The sequence below is a fragment of the Poecilia formosa genome, unplaced genomic scaffold (assembly GCF_000485575.1).
Source record: "Poecilia formosa unplaced genomic scaffold, Poecilia_formosa-5.1.2 Scaffold274, whole genome shotgun sequence".
NCBI classification, from domain to species: domain Eukaryota; kingdom Metazoa; phylum Chordata; class Actinopteri; order Cyprinodontiformes; family Poeciliidae; genus Poecilia; species Poecilia formosa.
The window spans coordinates 559551-578527 of record NW_006800213.1 but is presented as its reverse complement, the minus strand read 5'-3'; the positions used below and the strand labels follow the sequence as shown (position 1 = coordinate 578527).

The following is an 18977-nucleotide window of genomic DNA, read 5'->3' as shown; positions in this document are numbered from 1 at the left end:
GGTTACAAAATGAACCACACATCTCACAATAAAGAGCCCAGCGCTCCCATCCTGTCCTGGAGGGTCTCTCGTCAGTCACTCTATGCTACAATCCTCCTCTCCATGCTGGAAATTTGGACCTTGAATTTTTCTGAGTTTTGTGCCTTTAATGGGGAAAAGACTCACCTGTGGATGGTTAAGTTTTGCTACGTCAGAACTTATTTGGCAAATATGTTTCCATCGCCCATTTTGTGAATTAATTCTCTTTCGGGACAGAACAAAAACTACTTAATGTGAGCATAAAAACATTTTTTTTTTTTTTTTGAGAAATTGAGGAATTCATTTTGAATTTCGTCATTTTCTTCAACCACTCAAAATGTGACTAATTTACAGTAATAGAAACACGGTTACTGTTGAAAGAACAAACAGAGGTGGTGGCAGAATCATGCAGTGTAGATTCTTCATGCTGATACGGGGGCATGGAAATTGATTAGAGTTGATTGGAAGATGGAGAGAGTAGTTCACAGAAAACCTGGTAGCAATAAACATGAGGCTGAGGTAGAGACTCATCTTTCAGCAGGAAAGTTACCCTAAATTTATAGCTACAGCTGCAGTGGAATGGTTCAGATCAAAAGTCAATCAAAGTCCCGACTGACAGAATTTAGATAGTATGCATCATTTTACCTAAATTCTGTGGTAAGAATTTGCAGAACTTGAATATTCCTATCGCAGATAAATGTATGTCACCGTTTTGACACAATCATGTGGGAAAAATAGGAAAAATTACAAATGGTTATCCTTCCACTTCACAATTGTGCACTTGGACCTTGGACCATATGAAATCTAAGAAAACAATCTGACCCTTGTGGTTGTGATGTCAGAAAAAAAGTGAGTACGTTTTTTTTTTTTTTTTTTTTTTGCAAGATAGGTAGTTACAACTTCCTCCTACATTACAAAGCTAATTAAAAGAACTCAGCATCATTTTAATTGGCAGTTTCCACATGGTCAAACAAAAAAACTCCTTATGCTTCAAGCTGTCTGAGCCCTTCACTAGGTGTGTGTATGTGAATGTTTCACTGTTAAACCAGTGTAGAATAGTAAAACACTTCTGTATCCTGTGTTAAATGTCTCTTCCACATAGTTATGCCTCATTTCAAAAAGAATGTAGATCCACAATTAAGCACAAAAAGAACACCAGCAATTTATTCTGAAACTGTACTGTTAAATGCAGATTATACGCTGTGGGATAAATTACACTGTAAAAGGACAAATGATGGCATAAAGAGCTTTTGGGAGAGTTCCTAAAGCAACTGATGAAAGGCCCCACAAGATTAAGCGGAATGGGTAAAGTATTATTGCATCTGCTCTTGAGTTAAAAGCGTAGTATTTAGCCAACAAGCCTAAAAGCCATTTGCAATCCAGAGAAATAATTATGTCACATTTTTACCACTTTGCAACACGTGTGGAGATAATACAATGGATTATATGATGGATTTGAGCCACCGTTTGAAAGCAGCACCGAAGCAAAAAACACTCTGTATTTAGGGTAACGTTGACTGTTGTCAGGCATTTTTAATTAATCATCAATGTACTTTTTTGTTTCTTCTCTTTAGAGGCTCCGGCCACCCTCCCCCAATACATCTCTCTCCAAATGTTTTTTTTTTTTGTTTTGTTTTGTTTTTTCACTTTTTCCTCTCTTAAATTCCCATTCCCCCTCTGTGGCGCTAACACCCTGCTTCAAATTATCCTGAGTTATTTGACTTACTTTACTACCTCGAGCAATAAACAAGATGTCTCCCAAAAACTCGACGTGAATCTTGCACATTGAGACATAAAACACCGTAAACAGGCTCCAACATAAGAGATCCATGCTGCTTCGACTCTATGTTTTAGATTTGCATGTCATTACATGCATGCTCTGGTTGTTATGGCACCATCTGTTACCAATAGCCAAAATAAAGAGCAAGCATTGTGTTTCTTCCAGCTGTGTTTCCACAAATGCTACTTTTAATTGTCTGTGCACGAATAGCTTCTCATTTTTTTTGTTTGGTTTTTTTCCCCAAAATATTTTGCAATGTCTTCTTAAATATTCTTCAAGATCTAGTTCAGCGAATGTTCAGCTGTAGCTTGGATATGTTTCTCTGGTGACCCCTGTATCGAAGCAGCTTCGGGTTTGTTTTGGCAAGAGAAAAACGAGCAACTCCACCGCTTTCAATAGGCTCATTATTAAAGCAACGTTCCCTGAACTTTCCTCAGCCTGCATTTCTACGACCACAACGGGGTTCATAAAACCAGCGTGGCAAAGTCAGAAAACCGCAGCGTGGCATGCACGAGTGTTAACCTTCTGTTTTTATGGTGTGAGTGTGCAAGCCCCCTCCACACACCGGAGGCTTTACACAGTGCTTTGCTGTGCTGTGGCCTATGCAAGGCTTAAACTATAACAGTGCTGTGCAATACTTTCCTACCTCTTTTTGATTGTCTCACACTGTCTCAACAGGTTTTATTGGGATTTTAAGTGATAGACCGGGGCTTTTCAAAGTGTGGGGTGTGCAATCCTTGGGGAGCGCCAGAGTTCATTGTGGGGGGGTTGTGACATGAGGGGGAAAAAAAATCTCCCTGAAAAAGTCACTGCAAACATTTACCAAACTTTACCAAGCCTATTTCCAAACAGAATGGAAATAAACTTGGTAGTTCCTAAAACTCTGTTAAGGAGACAGAGTCTTGGCCAAGCAAAGCAATAAAAAAAGAATAAAGTATGACCATGATTATTTAATATTTGGAGTTTAATGGGCTGGATCTGAAGATTTAAACCAGCTCTAGTTCAAGCACTATCTTGAGGATAGTCACATTACAAAATGAATGTGATTTTTGATGGCAGTAACACCCGGTGAGGCCTGTTTTTTCTTACACTACCTAAAATACCCAAATCTCAGGTTTGTCAGCTGTCAATTTAAAGAGAGCTGTGCAGATTGGCTGTATGCCCAACAATGGAAGTAAGGAACACTGTCGATGTCAGTTTCTGCGGTAATGCTAAGACACTTTCCACGGTGTATGTTAATGCATAATGTATGTTGTGGTGGTGTTTGAACCATCAAAATCGGCAGTTATTGGAATTTTTAGAGGGGGGATTTTAGCTATTTATGTGGGAGCTTTGATCCCTAATCCCTGTGAATACCACGGGTCCACTTTATATAAATATAAATACTTGTGCAAAACAATGTACATGTGCTTAACTAATTCCAAATAAAAATAGTTGATTAGTTTACTGGCTTATTACATACTATCATCTTCTTAATGTTTTTCCTAATTTTCTCTCGGGCTGCATTACAACAAAAAACAGACAAAGTGTAATTATTACCTCAGCACAACCTTGAATAATTCAGAGTTTTTAATTTGTCCTGGAGCTTTTGTTTTTCCTTGTGCTCTGAGTTTTTACAGGAAGAGGCGGAATAAAACAACAGGAGAGCATCCTGTGCGATGCTGCTGATCGGCAACCCATGAATAACGTTCCCTCCTCAAGGACCGAACAGCATGGCTTATCATTTATTGTGTTCTGCTGAAACTTAGGTGGGGAAAAGCAGTCTGGTCTCCAAATGCTTGTTGCCAAAGTGAAACAGCTCCAGTGAGAGGTTTTCATGTTGACGAAACACTTTTTGTTTCGAAACTTGATAATAGCCCACTAGCGTTCTGAGCCTCCATCTTCCATCTCTGTACAATGTCTGTGGCTGTAAATCTAACACAGATGCCAACTCAGCTCAGTCCATTTACACATACACACAAACAGAGAGAGAGGGCTCAGTCATTCAGTCTGTCAGTAATACGGGTAGCAGAACTAACAGAATAAATCATTTTCCACAGCAGGGGCCTCGCATGAACAAAGAGCCTGTGTTTCGGTGTGTGTGTGTGTGTGTGTGAGTGCATGCTCTATTAACGTATTCCTTGTACAAATTATTCATCTTCCATGCATTAGAGGCACAACATTTCAACAAAAACAGAGGCGAGCAATAGCAGGGAACCATTTTTCTCCCCTGAATCAGGAATTTTCTGCAGATTTATCTTGCTTTATCAGAGCATAGAAAAGAGTTGGGCAAAACTTTTTCACCAGGAGATGAGAAGGACTGCACATCCATTCAATTCCCTAAAACCTTCCCTATATGTGCTTCGGTAATTTATCAGAGACCAGTAGGTTTCAAAATAGAAACCAGTGCTAAAATAAAACAAAATAATAACAATGAGTATAACGCAATTTTGGAAAAGTTTCAGTTTTAGATAAATTAATACTCAGAACTGTTATCATGACATGTTTCCAGCTTAGACTCTATGCCATCTGCTGCTCTTACCAGGTGTGGGCTCACTCTGACAGAACGAAGCATCTCCCTGCAGACTCTGAAATGTTCTGCACGTGTCAAGATTGGCCACAAATCTTCTTTGCGAGGACGCCAGACTGCGTGCTCAATAACAATTCCACAGGTGTCCTCTGAGATGCAACCTGACGGCAATTCTTTGACAATTGCGCTGGTTCCTGCAGACACCGACTTGATCACCTAATGGAAAGAAATGAGGAAGCATTTGAGAATAATTTTTAAAAATCTATTAATTAAAGACATACAAATAGATAATCAGAGACATCATCAAACGTGCTTTATCTTGAGCGCATTTGTTAGTACACAAACAAAAATATCAATGTATTTTATTGAGATGTTATGTGGTATTCCAACACAAAATAGCAAGAAGTTTTGAGTTGGAAGGAAATGATTGCTTTGTTTTTAATTTTCTACCACTAAAACCATGTAAGTGTGGCGTGTATTTGTATGCTTGATTCAAGACCTAAATGAACCACCTTTCACAGCAATTACAGCTGCAAGTCTTTTGACTTATACCTCAACCAGCCTTATGCATCTACAAAGTTAATTTTTTGCTTATTGTTCAAATTTGTGCAAACTAAGATTCCATGGGATTTTCTATTGGATTCAGTTCTGAGAATTTTAACAAATTTTTATCTGTTTTATGTACACAAGTGGACAAATGAACCTAACGCTCTTTTAAACTTCACAGCTATTTAGTGTGGCTCATGGTCTTCATTATGCTGTTTTCTCACTGATGTTCTCTAACAAACTTTCACAGAACCGTTTGATTTATGCCACAAGAAAAACATGCATAGTTTGGAGTCTTTCTACTAACTGGCTGACTTCTAAAGACAATGTGCTGTACTGAATTTTCTTTAGGGGTAGGACTGCATGCAACTTTTTTTTGGAAGAAAAGAATGATGTCTCAGAATTATGAACTACTTTTTGGAGAGAATCCAGAAACTACAATACATTTTGTAATAATGTAAGAAAAGTTTAAGGGGTATGAATGATTTTTCAAGGGGCTATCCATAAAAAAAAAGACTGTAAATACCTTCTCATTATTCTTGCAGTAGCGCCTCACCAGCACAGTGGAACGTTTTTTACTGTCAAACTCTCTGCTATCTGACAGGATGTCTCCCTCTTCCTCACCACTGCTGTTGCTCCCACTGTTGCAGATTGTGGCCCCTCCTGCGGATGCTTCCAGTGCTGTTGGTATCATTTCCAGAGACGGACTTTGAGAGAACACTTTATCCAAGGAACATTCTTTAATCTTGGGCCTTCTATTTAGTCTCTCTAAACTCGAATATCCATCTTTGAGTTGGCACAGAGAAATGTGACCGTTCTTGTGATGCTTGCGGAGGCAGAGTTGGGGAGAGCCGCAGGGAGAGGAGGCCAAAGAGCTCGGCTCACTGGAGGGACCACCCTAATAGGAAAAGGTTGCACAACAGAATATAAAACACTGGTGCAGTTTTCTGAAATGCTAAATGAGTCACAAATTAAGATTAAATTGAATTAAAAACGTTTGGACTACCTTACGAAAAGCCAGGAAGGACACAGGCACGCTCCCACGGCGTAGGTAACAATGTTGAACAGGACTGGAGCCGGGGCTAGGACTGTGCTGAGGGTTGTCACATAAGCAAGAATTCATACTTCTTTCAAAGCTAGACATGCCACAGGAGCATGGACTACTGGTAGATTTGTTTCCACCTTCATTCATATTATCTTCTGCACTGTCCAGGAACATAGGTCCTTCTGAATTATTCCTACATGTCGTAGTTTTTCTTTCAACATGTTTAGCAGTTGAGACTTCCTTCGACACTTTTTCTTTGGGACTGATGACTTTTAAGTTGCACTTGTACTCTTCACAATGTTTGTCCAAAAAAGTCCCTTTGACATCGTCACACGACGGCTTCCTGTGGAGGAGGAGTGAAGGACAGCTCCGCTGCTTTGAGAGCCACCGCTGGTCAGAGCTCCGCCTTGCTTCCTGCAGATTAGTTGCATATTTGTCGTGTTTGCTGGGTCTGCTCCCACTGGATAGAGGTGAAACATGGTGGAATGCTGCTGCAGAGCCAACTTCAGTTTGGTTTCCCTCAGTGGCCATCTCCCTGTAGACTTCTGATCTGTTGTTAATCTCTCTGCAGTTTTAACAAAAAAGTTGATGACACTTCAGAAGGAAAGAATAAATAAGACGGTCTGGTTTACATCAATTAGCAAATATGCAAATAAAGACATGAATATCTTTATTGAAAGAAAGGACAGACTTTGTCATCAAACTATTCAATGTTCAGGTTAAATTTAGCTATTTCTGCTCCAATTCTGACCAGCATTGTTACTTTGATGCCAGCAAATGTATGCTCTCAATTTCTCCAAAAGAAAGTTGCCAAAATATTTTATGAAAGGGAAACATCCAGTAATGGTAAAACTGCTCCTTTTCGCCATGTAAATCAATTCATGTTTTAATTAGTCCAAGGACAACACTCGTCACACCACTCAAACACTTTAAGGCTGTCAATAATTACTTTTCTCACAACAAAATGTTATTTGACATTCAGCATAAGAAGCAAGTTTCAAAACTCAATTGTGTGGATTTGTTGTATGTTTGACTTGGAAACAAATACAAAGAAAAAGGATGTTGTTATCTGATAAACTTCATGCTCACAAACATCATCTATATTCACCTCAGTTTGGCTTGTCAATCCGTGATCAAGCTTTAGCCACGTTATGAACTTTGTACTTTATCGTCACTTAGCTCCAGCTTGTTCCTTCTTTTAAATTCACAGGTCTAAATGTTTCAGGCATAAAATGTTTCCAACAAATACAATGTTTCCAACAAAAAGCATGTTTTCGATGGTTGAGGATAGATCCGTCCTCCCAGCTTGTTTACACTTTCTGTTTCGATGACCTCTCTAGCAAAAGTTCTTGCTACTCCCTTTTTCTCTGTTTCCAGTGAACAACCACATGTACATTTTTTTATATTTCCAGTGATTTATTTTCTCCCAACAAAATTATAAAACTGGTGTCATTACAGACACATCAAAATCATCCACATATTAGTAACTTCTACTTCAGAGGGTGTGACAAAAAACTCTTTTTCTTGTTCTAGAAATTGTCTTCCCCTTTGAAAGCCAATAAATGTACTTGTTTCATACTCTAAAATTTTTTTGTTTCCTGATTCTAAAATGTACTGTATGCCTTTAAAAGATGTGACATTTCAAACATTGATCATACATGAATGTTTTTCATAAATAAAAGTTGCGGGTTTTAAGCTAACACAGGGAAAACACATTTTTCTACATTTTACATAAAATACAATTACTTATTTTAGATAAATATATTGGTCTGCATGGGAACAAATAGTAATGTCAGATACCAGTGACCTCTGAAGATCCTGAGACAGCATGTCTATAAACAGTGTACTCTGTGCATGTGTTGTGGAAACAGAAGCTATTGCAGCTGCACAAACCAGCTGATAAAAAAAAAAAAAAAAACTTACCGAGGTGACCCTGGAGGATGGAGGAATTTCCTTGATAGTGTGGTCGCAGTCACAGCTTACAGGGCCACATATGTGCATCAACTCTGGCTAAATCAGGATATAATTCAGATGCATGGTTTTCCTGCTGCAGACTGATGGGAAAGCAGAATAAAGAAATTCAACTGTTATTACGGCCTTATGTTTAATTAGAAAACAAAACATAACTTAGTCCTATTTAGCTCTTCCACTCTCACCACTATAAGAAACAAATAAGGTAAGGCAAAAATTTGAGAAAAATATTACAACCATCTGAATTCACTAGAAACTTCTCCATCAAAAATCTATAGAAGCACAGACCGGAAAGCAAATCCAGCTTGCTTCAACCTACAAGTGCACACATTTTATGACTTTAAAAAATGGCCAAAATCTAATGTTAAGGAAATAAAACATGGATGTGAAAAAAAAAAGCATATTGGTCAAGTATAATAATTGGTATGAAAATATCACTATTAGTTATCCCAGTTTCTAAATATAAGTCTTAGCAACAGCCACACACAGACCCACGATGGTCAATTTTAACTCTAGAACGCCAGAAGCAAGGGAAAAAAATCCTTCTTCTTTGTCCACGGCATTGACAGGCACTGTTTTTGGAGACATCACATCAAAACCCAGCATTTCTAGCACAAATTGCTAAAACAAACAAGAACTACATTGGCACTGTTTGCATGGAAAACCTTTTCTTCACTTATTCTGTTTGTAAATTAAGTGACCCAGAGCTGTCTCACAGTATTTTACCTGTAAGAATTAAACACATTTTAAAACACCCATATTAACCTACAGCATGCACAAATACTGATTGTGTGGTTCTGGGGCTTCTACAGTGGCCAACAATGATTTTGTGAAAAAAAAGAAGAAAAAAACCTGAAAGCTTATAATTACAATGACCAGTTCACAGTTTCCTGCCAAAACGTGTGGGCCACAGCTGGAATGTGGGCCTGGCCGAAAGAGGAAGGGCTCTCCAGACATGAGGTGTGGGTTTTGCATGATAGAAAGAAGGACACAAACAAACACATCAAGGTGAGGATGTGTGCTGACTTTTTTCAAGGCTCTGTGCTACATTCATACAGTCGGAGAGTCTGTCAAAGAATCGAAACAGACAAGTACTCCTTTCAGAAAAAAAATAAATGTGACACTTCACCTTCAAAATAAATCTACTTCCAGTTAGAGGCTTTTCAATTAAATGGATTGCTCACAAAGAGATAACCTTTGGCCAAAAGATAGCACCACTTAAGCAATCAGTGACAAAACAATAATCCCAGCAAACTGCATGATGAATCAACAGAGACGAGCGCATTCCTAATTATACAAATTTCACAAAATTAATTATCTTCTAAACAGTTTAGGAATACAAAAAACTGCCTGTGGAGAGTAAAGGTTTGTTGGAGTTGAGCTGTTTTGTATCATAACTGTTTTTTCTTTTGCAATCACTTTTAAAAACACACACACAAAAAAACAGAGATCAGAAATCAGACACAAATTCCCAAATGCAGTAAATTTCTCAGAATTTTATCTGATTTCATGGAATATGCAGGTTGCACAATGTCCTGTTTGAAGCTCATTTCAGCTAAGATGTCAGAACATGAAACATGTTTAAGAAGAGCAACATTTGTGACATTTGAAGAAGACTGAAAACAAACATTTTGGATTCATATCACAGAAGACTAATTAGCGAGTTATCTTTTGGAAAAGTTGACCAGAGAAAGCAGTGAAAACTAAATGTGCTTCAGAGAACCAACAGGTGCAACCTGTTTCATGAAATGCTAGCAAAACAACCTGCCTGATAGTCAGGTAGTCATAACTACCTTGAAACATAAAGACTCATGATTTGTGCCCTAAATCATTCTTTTTAACCTGTCTTTCTGGAAACCTGTATGGACATGCCATTAATCCAAGTTACCTGGAATCATGTTTGGTACAAATAATTTTGCTAACACCTACCTTAGGCGTATTATGAAAACCATGTTTAAAACCACTGAGCACATTACGCACAGCAAACAACACTGCAAAGAATACTGACATGTGTGTGAGCTTGTGTTGTCATTGCCCTGATGTTGTTTAAGATGGAAGGTGACACATGGTATGACAGGAACCCGCTCGATTATGGGTTAAGAGGACAAACCTACGGAAGTGTTTTAGCTATCTGAAGCACACTGCAGTTTTCACTTCTGCAGAGGCAAGCTGAGCAAATATTTAAATCTCTGAAATTAAAACGTGATAGACTTTCAACATGGAAACATCTCTTTTGATGTTTGGCATAGGTACATTATCCAAGTGACTGGTATTATTGCTTAAAATTATTTCCAAATCAAAGAAGGTAATGACCAGCTTTCTTTATGATACCATGAAAAAAAACATGGTCAGCTATGGTGATGAATGCACTCAACTTTCCAGATAGTAAACCTAAAAAAAAAACATCTCCCACATGTTTAAAAGTGGCTTCTGCTATCAGCTGAACTTTGACCCCGCCTGGGAAATCAAATGGCTCTTCCAGGCTAAATCTCAGCCCAAGGCTAGAACGGTAGACAGACATGTGCAAACACACCCATTGACTGGAAACCAGGTCACACAGAGTAAAGTGCACTGACCAAGAAAATGTTCAATCACTTCTACTTCACTTCCCACATTATATACAGGAACGTCAAGCAGATACAAGAACTAGTACTGGGGCAAATTTCAGTTTCAAAATCTCTTAAATCTTCTGATATAGCTTTTAGGCAAAAAATAAATACTACTTACATGGCATTGCATTTTCTCTGCCTGACTCCAAACCTGATTTTAAAATCTCCTCTAGTCAAGGTGTTTGGAAAAAGCCAAGTTTTCTGATTATGGTGTTCTTGTTAATCTACAAGAGTGTGTGAGTGTGTCAGAGACAGACTGAGATTAAAAAAATACAAGGAATGGACCTTCTAAGGCAAGTTCAGCGACCAATGAACATGAGATTATTTTTAAGTTTTCACATTAGTCACTGATATGATTAAAGTACAGCCCCAGAAATCAAGTTTAACATCTTGAAAAGGAGTCAAAACCGCCTTTGATTGCCTGACTACCTGTGCCAGAACACATCACAGAGATGATGGATAAAAAGAAGTCAAATATCAAATAATAAAGCCTTGAGTCAAATCCGACAGCAAGACAAAAGCCATAGTTTATTTTTCAACCCAAGACATTCAACTACTGTCCGTTTACAATGGGGAGCCTTCTGGTATTCTAATGAGTAATTTGTTTTAATGAGTTTGTATTTAAGGAGGTGAAACCCTGGCCTAAATCACTGTTTATCCCCTCAATAGGGGGACTTCTCTCTCACATGAAAGGCTTTTTTATAATGCTCATTCAGCAGGGATTATTTCCCTCCAACTCATCCAAACGATGACTCAAAGCCTGGTATGTGATTAGACCCACCCTCACACACAGCACAGGAAAGTAAAGCATAATCAACAAGCGGCTGTGGATGAAAACTTCACACTTCACAGTCGTGAATAGTTAGTTCCAGACTATTGTCAACATAACACAATCAGCGTTCAAAAAGATGTAGGGAGAGCTGCATTAAAGCTTGGCTTTTATCCCCCAAATTACTCCACTAAATACTTCATGCAAAGATTTAGTTTAGGATCAGGAACATTCCTGAAATGTAATAGGCAGGTCAGGGGAGGTAGGAATTCCCTTTTTCTGTTCTGCAAAACTCAGAGCAAGGGAAAAAAATAATACAGCTTGTGGTGTGAGTGGAATTGGAAGAGACTGCTTGAACTCAACTGCAAGCAAATGAGATGCAGATTTCATGGCACATATTATAACAGCCACAAATTCTTTGACACAAATAAAATGAGAGAGTCACAGCTCTGTAAAGCCACATACTAATGCCACTCTTAATCTGACCAAACCATTAAATTGATAACTTGGAAATGTGCCCTTAAGTGTAAAATGTACTGCAAACTATTTCTTTAAACAATACAAAACCATAATTTTAAAAGAAAGGTTATTGTCCTTAAAGACACATTTTTTCAGAATTATTTTCTTACTATGACTCGACCAGTTTATGTATAATAAACTAGATGCTATTCAGCATAATGAAAACTAAAAAATACAGTTTGGGTTTTTTCTATGAAGCTTGCTGATCCACATTATGGTTATGCATAAATATCTCAATCTGATTTGACCCGGTAGTACCAAAGCAGGGATCAGTCAAGAAAATGTGTCATGTGACTGTAAATGAGTCATATTTCTTAAAGGAATATGACTTACTTTGAAAATGCACAGTGAGGTGAATATATTAACATCCACATCTAGAATAGCATATTTTAATTGCTTTTGTTCAAGAAACTAATTTGTCAACTACTTAACTGAGATACTTAACTTAAAAAAAAATCTAATCATGTGTGTTTTGACTAGCTAGCACCACATAATTAACAAACTAATTCCTTGTTTACAAACATTTGCATAAATCCCTTTGCTATGTTACGCTTAAATAAGAAATTCCTATTTGATAGCCTTTAAAACTGGAGAAAAGATCCACAATGGCCCATCATACTGTTCCCTGAGATGCCAAATATTTGGTGATTTCTTTCTTTTTCCTCACAAGGCTGCAAAATAAAGATTGGTGGAATATTTTTATAAAATAACAATCACATAAGGTCGTAGATATTTCACTGAGGTCAAGGTTGTGCTTTTTGTTGTGCATTGTAACCGTTCTCCATGGTTACCTTCATGTGGTAGGATTGTTTGGTCTAATCCAACAGCTATAAACATTTCATAAGGGTTGCTACTCAAACCAGGCACAAAAACAGCTCATAAAACATCATGATGCAGCAACGCAGAGCAAATCATTGACCAGTTTATAGGAGCCCAAATTTGCCAACACGATGAAGGCATATTAAATCGAAGATGATGAAACATCAAAATGCCATCTTTTTGAAGTTAACTTTTATTCTAAATATCCATTAATATGAAAAGTGTGTGTGTGTATATTGTGGTTTTATCTTCACTGGCCCTGGAAGCTGCATATTGTGAGACAGACACTCTAGTAAAAGGGATTCTAGGAGCTTTTCTACTTGCTGGTTAAATAATTAAACAAACATATTTCATTATGAACAAGGACTTTCTCTGTCAGTCAAAAAGTAACAGGCTGATTTCATGGGGAGCGCTGCTGCAAACAGAACAGAGTGTTCATGCAAGGGATCTGTAGGACATATGGATTTGATTAGAGGGCAGGGCTGAAAGAGAGGCGGCAATGGAAACTACTCAGAAAAGAGAAAAGTGCCCAGTCTGTAACAAGAGACTGAGAGCAAACTGGATTTTTCAGTGAATGAAGCCTTGAATGGGATGTGTGTGTGAACTTTGTGCATGGAAGATAACTCACACTTAGGAGAAAGCTAAACAAGGCTTCCCCTTTGTCTCAGTGTGAATGTTTGTCTTGAGCAGCCGAGAAAGGGAGGCAACATCACACATGTGGACCATGAATGACACTGGAGTCCATATTATGCTTTGCATATGGTGAAAAACTTACTGCGACCATATGACCAAATATCTGTTTCCTTTCAAAATGTTGTTTTTTTCTATTAAAATATGGATTCCTTGCTGTCGGAGACAATAATGAGACAGAAAGTCTGTCTTTAGTTCATTTTATTTCATGCTTTTTTTCCCTTTTTTGTTCTTAGTATTAAGCAATAACTCCCAGCAAAGTTTTTTAGGTCATTCTTATTATGATCTCCTATAGCCAAAATGTATATTTTTGTGATAATTTCAATCAATAAGTGAGATCATGATTGTTTATGAGAAATTCTGACCTTAGTGAAAGACACTGTTGCATTCCTTGGCAAAGCTTTTGACAACCTTATTCTGCTTTAAATGTCTATGAAAATATCAAATAGCAGTCTGTCATTCTAAAGGTTTGCACACTGAAAACATGAGGATTTCAGATCTGGTGCATTTTAAGAGCTCCAGACCAACGTTTTGCACTGATGTGCTTAACAATTTTTCTTAGGTGCACCCAAGTTTTCAACCGCATCGGATTTAACGTTGAAGCCTTACAGGTTTTTTTTAAATCATTACTTTCCATATAGGCAGTATTTAATTGTAAGTAATTAATAATCTAAAACACATAAATTCTTTATTTTATGCTTAATTGAAAATAACTTACAGCCAAAACTGCATCATGAAATATTAATCCAAACAGATGAAAATATCCACTCAACATAAAATCAGCTCAAAAAACAGCACACAAATTCAAAGGAGTGCAGCTTTAACCAAAAGAAAGCGGTTTTCTATTCATCACAACTCACGCTGGGATAATTTGTCACAGTTTAAGTGCAGTGATTTTTGTGGGGTTAACATGGTTTCACTTTAATCCTAATGCTGTTAAATTTGAAAAAATACCCAAAGCATTTAATCCCAACAAGGTTAGTGACTAATCTGCATGTGGCAGCAAAGCAGGTTTCCAACAGAATATACAGCACCCCCGTAAAAGATTCCTTAAACTTTTGTATTTTTAAGTTTTCTAGTTGAAACTACAAAGTTTCATCTATTTCACAGGAATTTTGTGAAGTAAAATACACAAAAATACACTTGTATTATTTCACAATTATGCACTACTTTGAGCATAATTGTGAAATAAGAATATAATAATACATGGTGTGACTTCTTTTTAAATTTAAAAACTGAAATGTGTTGCATACCTTTGTATTCTGCCCCATTAAACCAGTACTGCAATAGCTGCAATTAAGTCTTCCGTGGCATATTTCTGACAGCTTCACTCATTTTGAGACTGAAACTTTTGCCTATCCATCTTTGCAAAGTAGCACAAGTTCAGTCAGATTGGGTTTAGAGAGTCTGTTAGAACTTTCACAAAGATTCTCAGCCTCTAACAGAGTTTCCATCCGGGATTGCCCTGAATTTATCTCCGTTTATCATCTCATCGCCTCAGGCCTGCTTGCCTGTAAGCCCACAAGCAGTTCCTGACAAACTCGACAGTTCGTAAACACAACATGACTGTGTTGTCATCCATTCAGTATGTGGAGTCGCAATACAGCAGAACGAACAAGTCCAACCAGTCATCCCTGTCTGCTGCAGGTTCATCATCAGAACAAACCTTTGCCCTCAATCATTTAGATGCAACATTTCTAAAGAGTAACTGTGTCAACGGATGTTATTGTTTGTTTTATATGTTAGCAAATTTTTTTAAACATTTTACAATTGTTCCTAAACAACTACTTAAATTATAAGTTCAGTTATATAATGCTGTATGGAAGGAGATGTTGGTTCAATTTTAGAGCCCAAGCGTGTCATGCTAATGTATGTTTCAACTATTTTACCAATTAATCTGTTTCAAACAAGGTAAGATATGTAATGGAAACACCACAAACTAATGTCAGTCTGTAAAACATCAGTTTCCGGTAAACGCATAAACGCCATTGCAACAGTGCACACCTCATTATGCGTTTACCGGAAACACAGACCTTTCTTGGCTGTGTAAATACAGGCCTGAAACCTGGACTGTTTTGTTTTTCTCTGTTAGCCAAGTATTACTTCAATTAATACAACTTGCAACATTCCTGGCAAGAAACACAGGTGTTGCTAGGCCTCGTCATCTAGGGAAACTTCCCAGTGGTTTCTGAACAGCAATAATAACTGTTAGAGACTTCAGAGGGGGTCCGTTTCCTTTCTGGCATCGTCCCCTAAATTCATAAACAAAAATATGATATATCTTATGCAAGCAGCACCTATTTCACAGTGTGTTCACTGTTTATGACTTGAATTATTTAGCACACAGTGAGCACAGACTGGTAATCGCTGTCGTCAAGGGGCTGCATTACAGAAATTGGAAGGTTTTTTTTTTCTATGTTTAAATGTTTTGCATGAGACTTGAAAAATTGAAGTAGTTGCTTTCTGTCTGACCTGTGCCAAATTCATAATAGTAAAGCGAAGAGAGGTTTTTGTCGGTAGGTAAATTGCATGTGGGTTTAGAGTAAGAAACCCAACAGTCATGGTTTTAGACAGTGGAAAGAAGTACCCAGAGAAAACCCATGCATGCACAGAGAGAATATGTGAAATCCATGCACAAAGACCCAGGCTGGGGTCTGAACCTGGGACCTTCTAGCTGCAAGGCACTGATGAAAAACACTGCTCCTCCATGCAACCTGCAAAGGATAATTAATAAATAAAACCTCAGCTGTGGGTTAGGAGATATATATATATATATATATATATATATATGTATGTATGTATGTCTGTGTGTGCGTGTGTCAAAAGTGTCCTAATTCAGAATCAATATTTAGAATCAACGGAATAAACATTTAGTTTATTCAGTTATTGAAAATAAAATTAAGAACACAAAAATTCAATAACTAACAAAAATATATATCATTACAAATAGCTATTTATTTAAATGTGCTAATATTAACAGATAGTGACATTTTATATATGCTGAAACAATTTGGCCAAATTTGAAACAAATATTTTAAAATAAAATCATTTCATTTTTTTTCTTTAAGTAGCCTATTTCATAATTCTATGTAGCAACACGTCGTGAATTTATTTAGTCTGTCAGTCTTAACTAGCACAGTCACTGGAAGGAGCTGCCATGGACAAGGCACATTGAAGATACGTTTTTGTGACTTACCTATTTGGTTGTGCATCTCAAATTAATTTGTATACATTTTAATTTATTTTTTTTTCTATATGCATTTTATATATACATCTGTTTTTTTTTTGTTTGTTTGTTTTTGTGTGTGTGTGTGTGTGTGTGTGTGTGTGAATGTTTTGTTTCTTGTTTGTTTTCACAATTTGTATTGTCAGACTGTGGCACTTCTGTCCCAGGATGGGGCTAAACCTCCAACGTTAAGCTGGCGACGCCCATGATCTGAGCCCTTTATCTTCAATTTAAAAGTGATTCATCTCTTGCTGGGACAAAAAAGATACTAGTTCCCCCGGTCATCCAAGGCAACCCCCAGTGTAAACACTGACATCACCTGTCAAAGTTTAAAACTGACACCACCTGCTGTTAGGATGACAGAGATAGCTGTCCCCGGCTATACACCACATGAAAACATGAAAGTTTGGGCAAAATTAAAAGGCACATAATCTGGCGGGGACATTAATATAACCGTAGCTCTTCTTAGCACGTGCTTTTCTGTCATTCTTCTCGCGCGGGGAATCTCGAAAAACCACAAACCACATAAACTCCCGTCATCATCCTCTTCATGAAACTTTCTGTTTCTAGTTGTCAGTCAAACTTGAGGGGGCATACAAGATGATTCTAACGTACGAACAAACGTTGTTTGAAAGCGACAACTTCAGCGTCCAGCAGCTCTGAGAGAACTTCACTGCCAAACAACTTTTCAAAGCGACCGCTCTCGGAACCCAACGATTCGTGCAAAGAAACGTAATAAAAGTTGTCTGAGGTGGCAGTTCGCACACTTACCCAGCAGTCTTTCTTTAAAATTCCCTCAGCATCAACCAAATCGACACAGGAGTTCAGCTCGCTGCTTGGTTGTCTTTGACTGGGACTCTGCTTCACAACCCTAGTAGAGACAGTTGACGCTGCAGCTCGTGCTGATGTGGGACACCTAGCTATCCTCTGTGGTGCATTCACGTGCTCACCGAAGTATTGGAAAATTCAAAATTTTCTTTGAAAAGCTAATCACGAACTGGCTGGTACACACAAAAAGGGCTGTCTGGACGTTTTAAGGTTTAAAGGAGGATTCAGTCAACTGGTGTAAAAGATGAGACGGTGATTCTAAGCAGAGCCAGCCCAGGTCATAAACGGCTGCCAGGGGCACCCTGCTGTCCTTTAAGCCCTCAAAACACTGGTGTGTCACAGGATGAGGTAGAGATTTAACATTTAAAAATACGATGCTAGCATGACATCGTTTTAAAGTTAAATGAGCAGATTGTTTTTATTTTTCAGACTGTAGTTGTTTACAGCAGAAGAAGAAAAAAAACTTCAGCCTTCAGTAAAGTTTTATCTATATAAACACTCTATAAAGTGCTAAAGTCTCACTGCTGAGAAAAATATTTGTTGTTAATGATTTTTTAATAGAATTCTACTGTAAAAAAATTCAGCTATCCCTTTAAGGAACTGTCTGTGCACTCTCCAGTTGCTATAATAAATAAATTATTTATACTTAAGTACTAGTAAAAGTAAGACTTCTCTTGCTGTTCATGTGTCTTAAAACCAGGAGTCTAGGGCTTCTGGGTTTAATACAAAAGAGATAAAGGGATTAATACTATTCATACTTTTTAAACAATAATAATAATAATAATAATAATAATAATAATTATAATAATAAAGCACCTTAAAATTGATGTACAAATTAATTTTAAAATCCACTCATTTTCCAACTTATTTTGTGCTCATAGTATGTTATAGGAGTAATTGAAATGTTTCCGACAGCACTTCAAAACAGCTTTGTCTTTCTTCTGTTTAGCAGCATGAACCAGCAGACAGAAGGACAATGACCGTGGTTCTGCAGAAGCCCGCCGTGTGTGAGTGTGTGTCACTGCATTGGAATGTCTGGTAACCATCCTCATCGTATTCAGTCGTTCACTTCGTATCCATCATGCCCTTTACATTGTTCCCTCTGTCATCAATGATTTTTTTTCTTGTTTTTACTGCAGAGCTCATTTGCAGTAATGCAAATAAAAGCTTAAGGGTCAGCCACAGCTGTCCTGTGTCATCCACTATCTAGAACACTGAGTGTAACTCATACCACCAAATTGGCTGCATTTCCTCTTAACTGACAGATGAATCTGAAATCGGCCCTGAACTACAAATAATTTATCTGAAAATGGCAAATGACCAATAAGAATGAGTACTTTTATTGCTCTTTTTCAGAAATTCCTTTTCTTATATTTCAGCTTTGGAAAATGGGGGCCTGTTTTCCAAATTCCTCCAGCTCCTCTGATGGGAAGTCTGATGCCATCCAACAGGAATGTGAAGCCCATCCAGTCCCCCAAACTCTCCTCCACCCAGGCACATGCAAACCTTTGGGAATCCCCCTTTCCTGATTAAAAAATGGAAGGGTGGGGGGGCTTCTCACTCTATCTAGGATTTTTTATTTTTTTCACACAGCCTACCACAACATGCTTACACTTATTTACTGATACTAACCAGATGTTTTTCACAT

General features: G+C 37.7%; 1 protein-coding gene across 2 annotated transcripts in view; it reads right to left on the bottom strand.

Moving 5' to 3' along the window:
* The window catches only part of plce1 (phospholipase C, epsilon 1), an 86621-nt gene extending 69185 nt beyond the window's left edge, over window positions 1-17436 (bottom strand). Inside the window, exons 1-5 of one of the 2 annotated variants that reach the window (XM_007571138.2) lie at window positions 17273-17436; window positions 7822-7952; window positions 5860-6463; window positions 5380-5751; window positions 4320-4523 (exon numbers count right to left, since the gene is read on the bottom strand). In XM_007571138.2, the coding sequence (XP_007571200.1) occupies window positions 4320-4523; window positions 5380-5751; window positions 5860-6429 (1146 nt within the window). In that variant the 5' untranslated portion in view covers window positions 6430-6463; window positions 7822-7952; window positions 17273-17436. The remainder of the gene's footprint in view (window positions 1-4319; window positions 4524-5379; window positions 5752-5859; window positions 6464-7821; window positions 7953-17272) is intronic. The other variant, XM_007571139.2, reaches the window with a different exon arrangement.
* Window positions 17437-18977: the final 1541 nt, after the last annotated feature.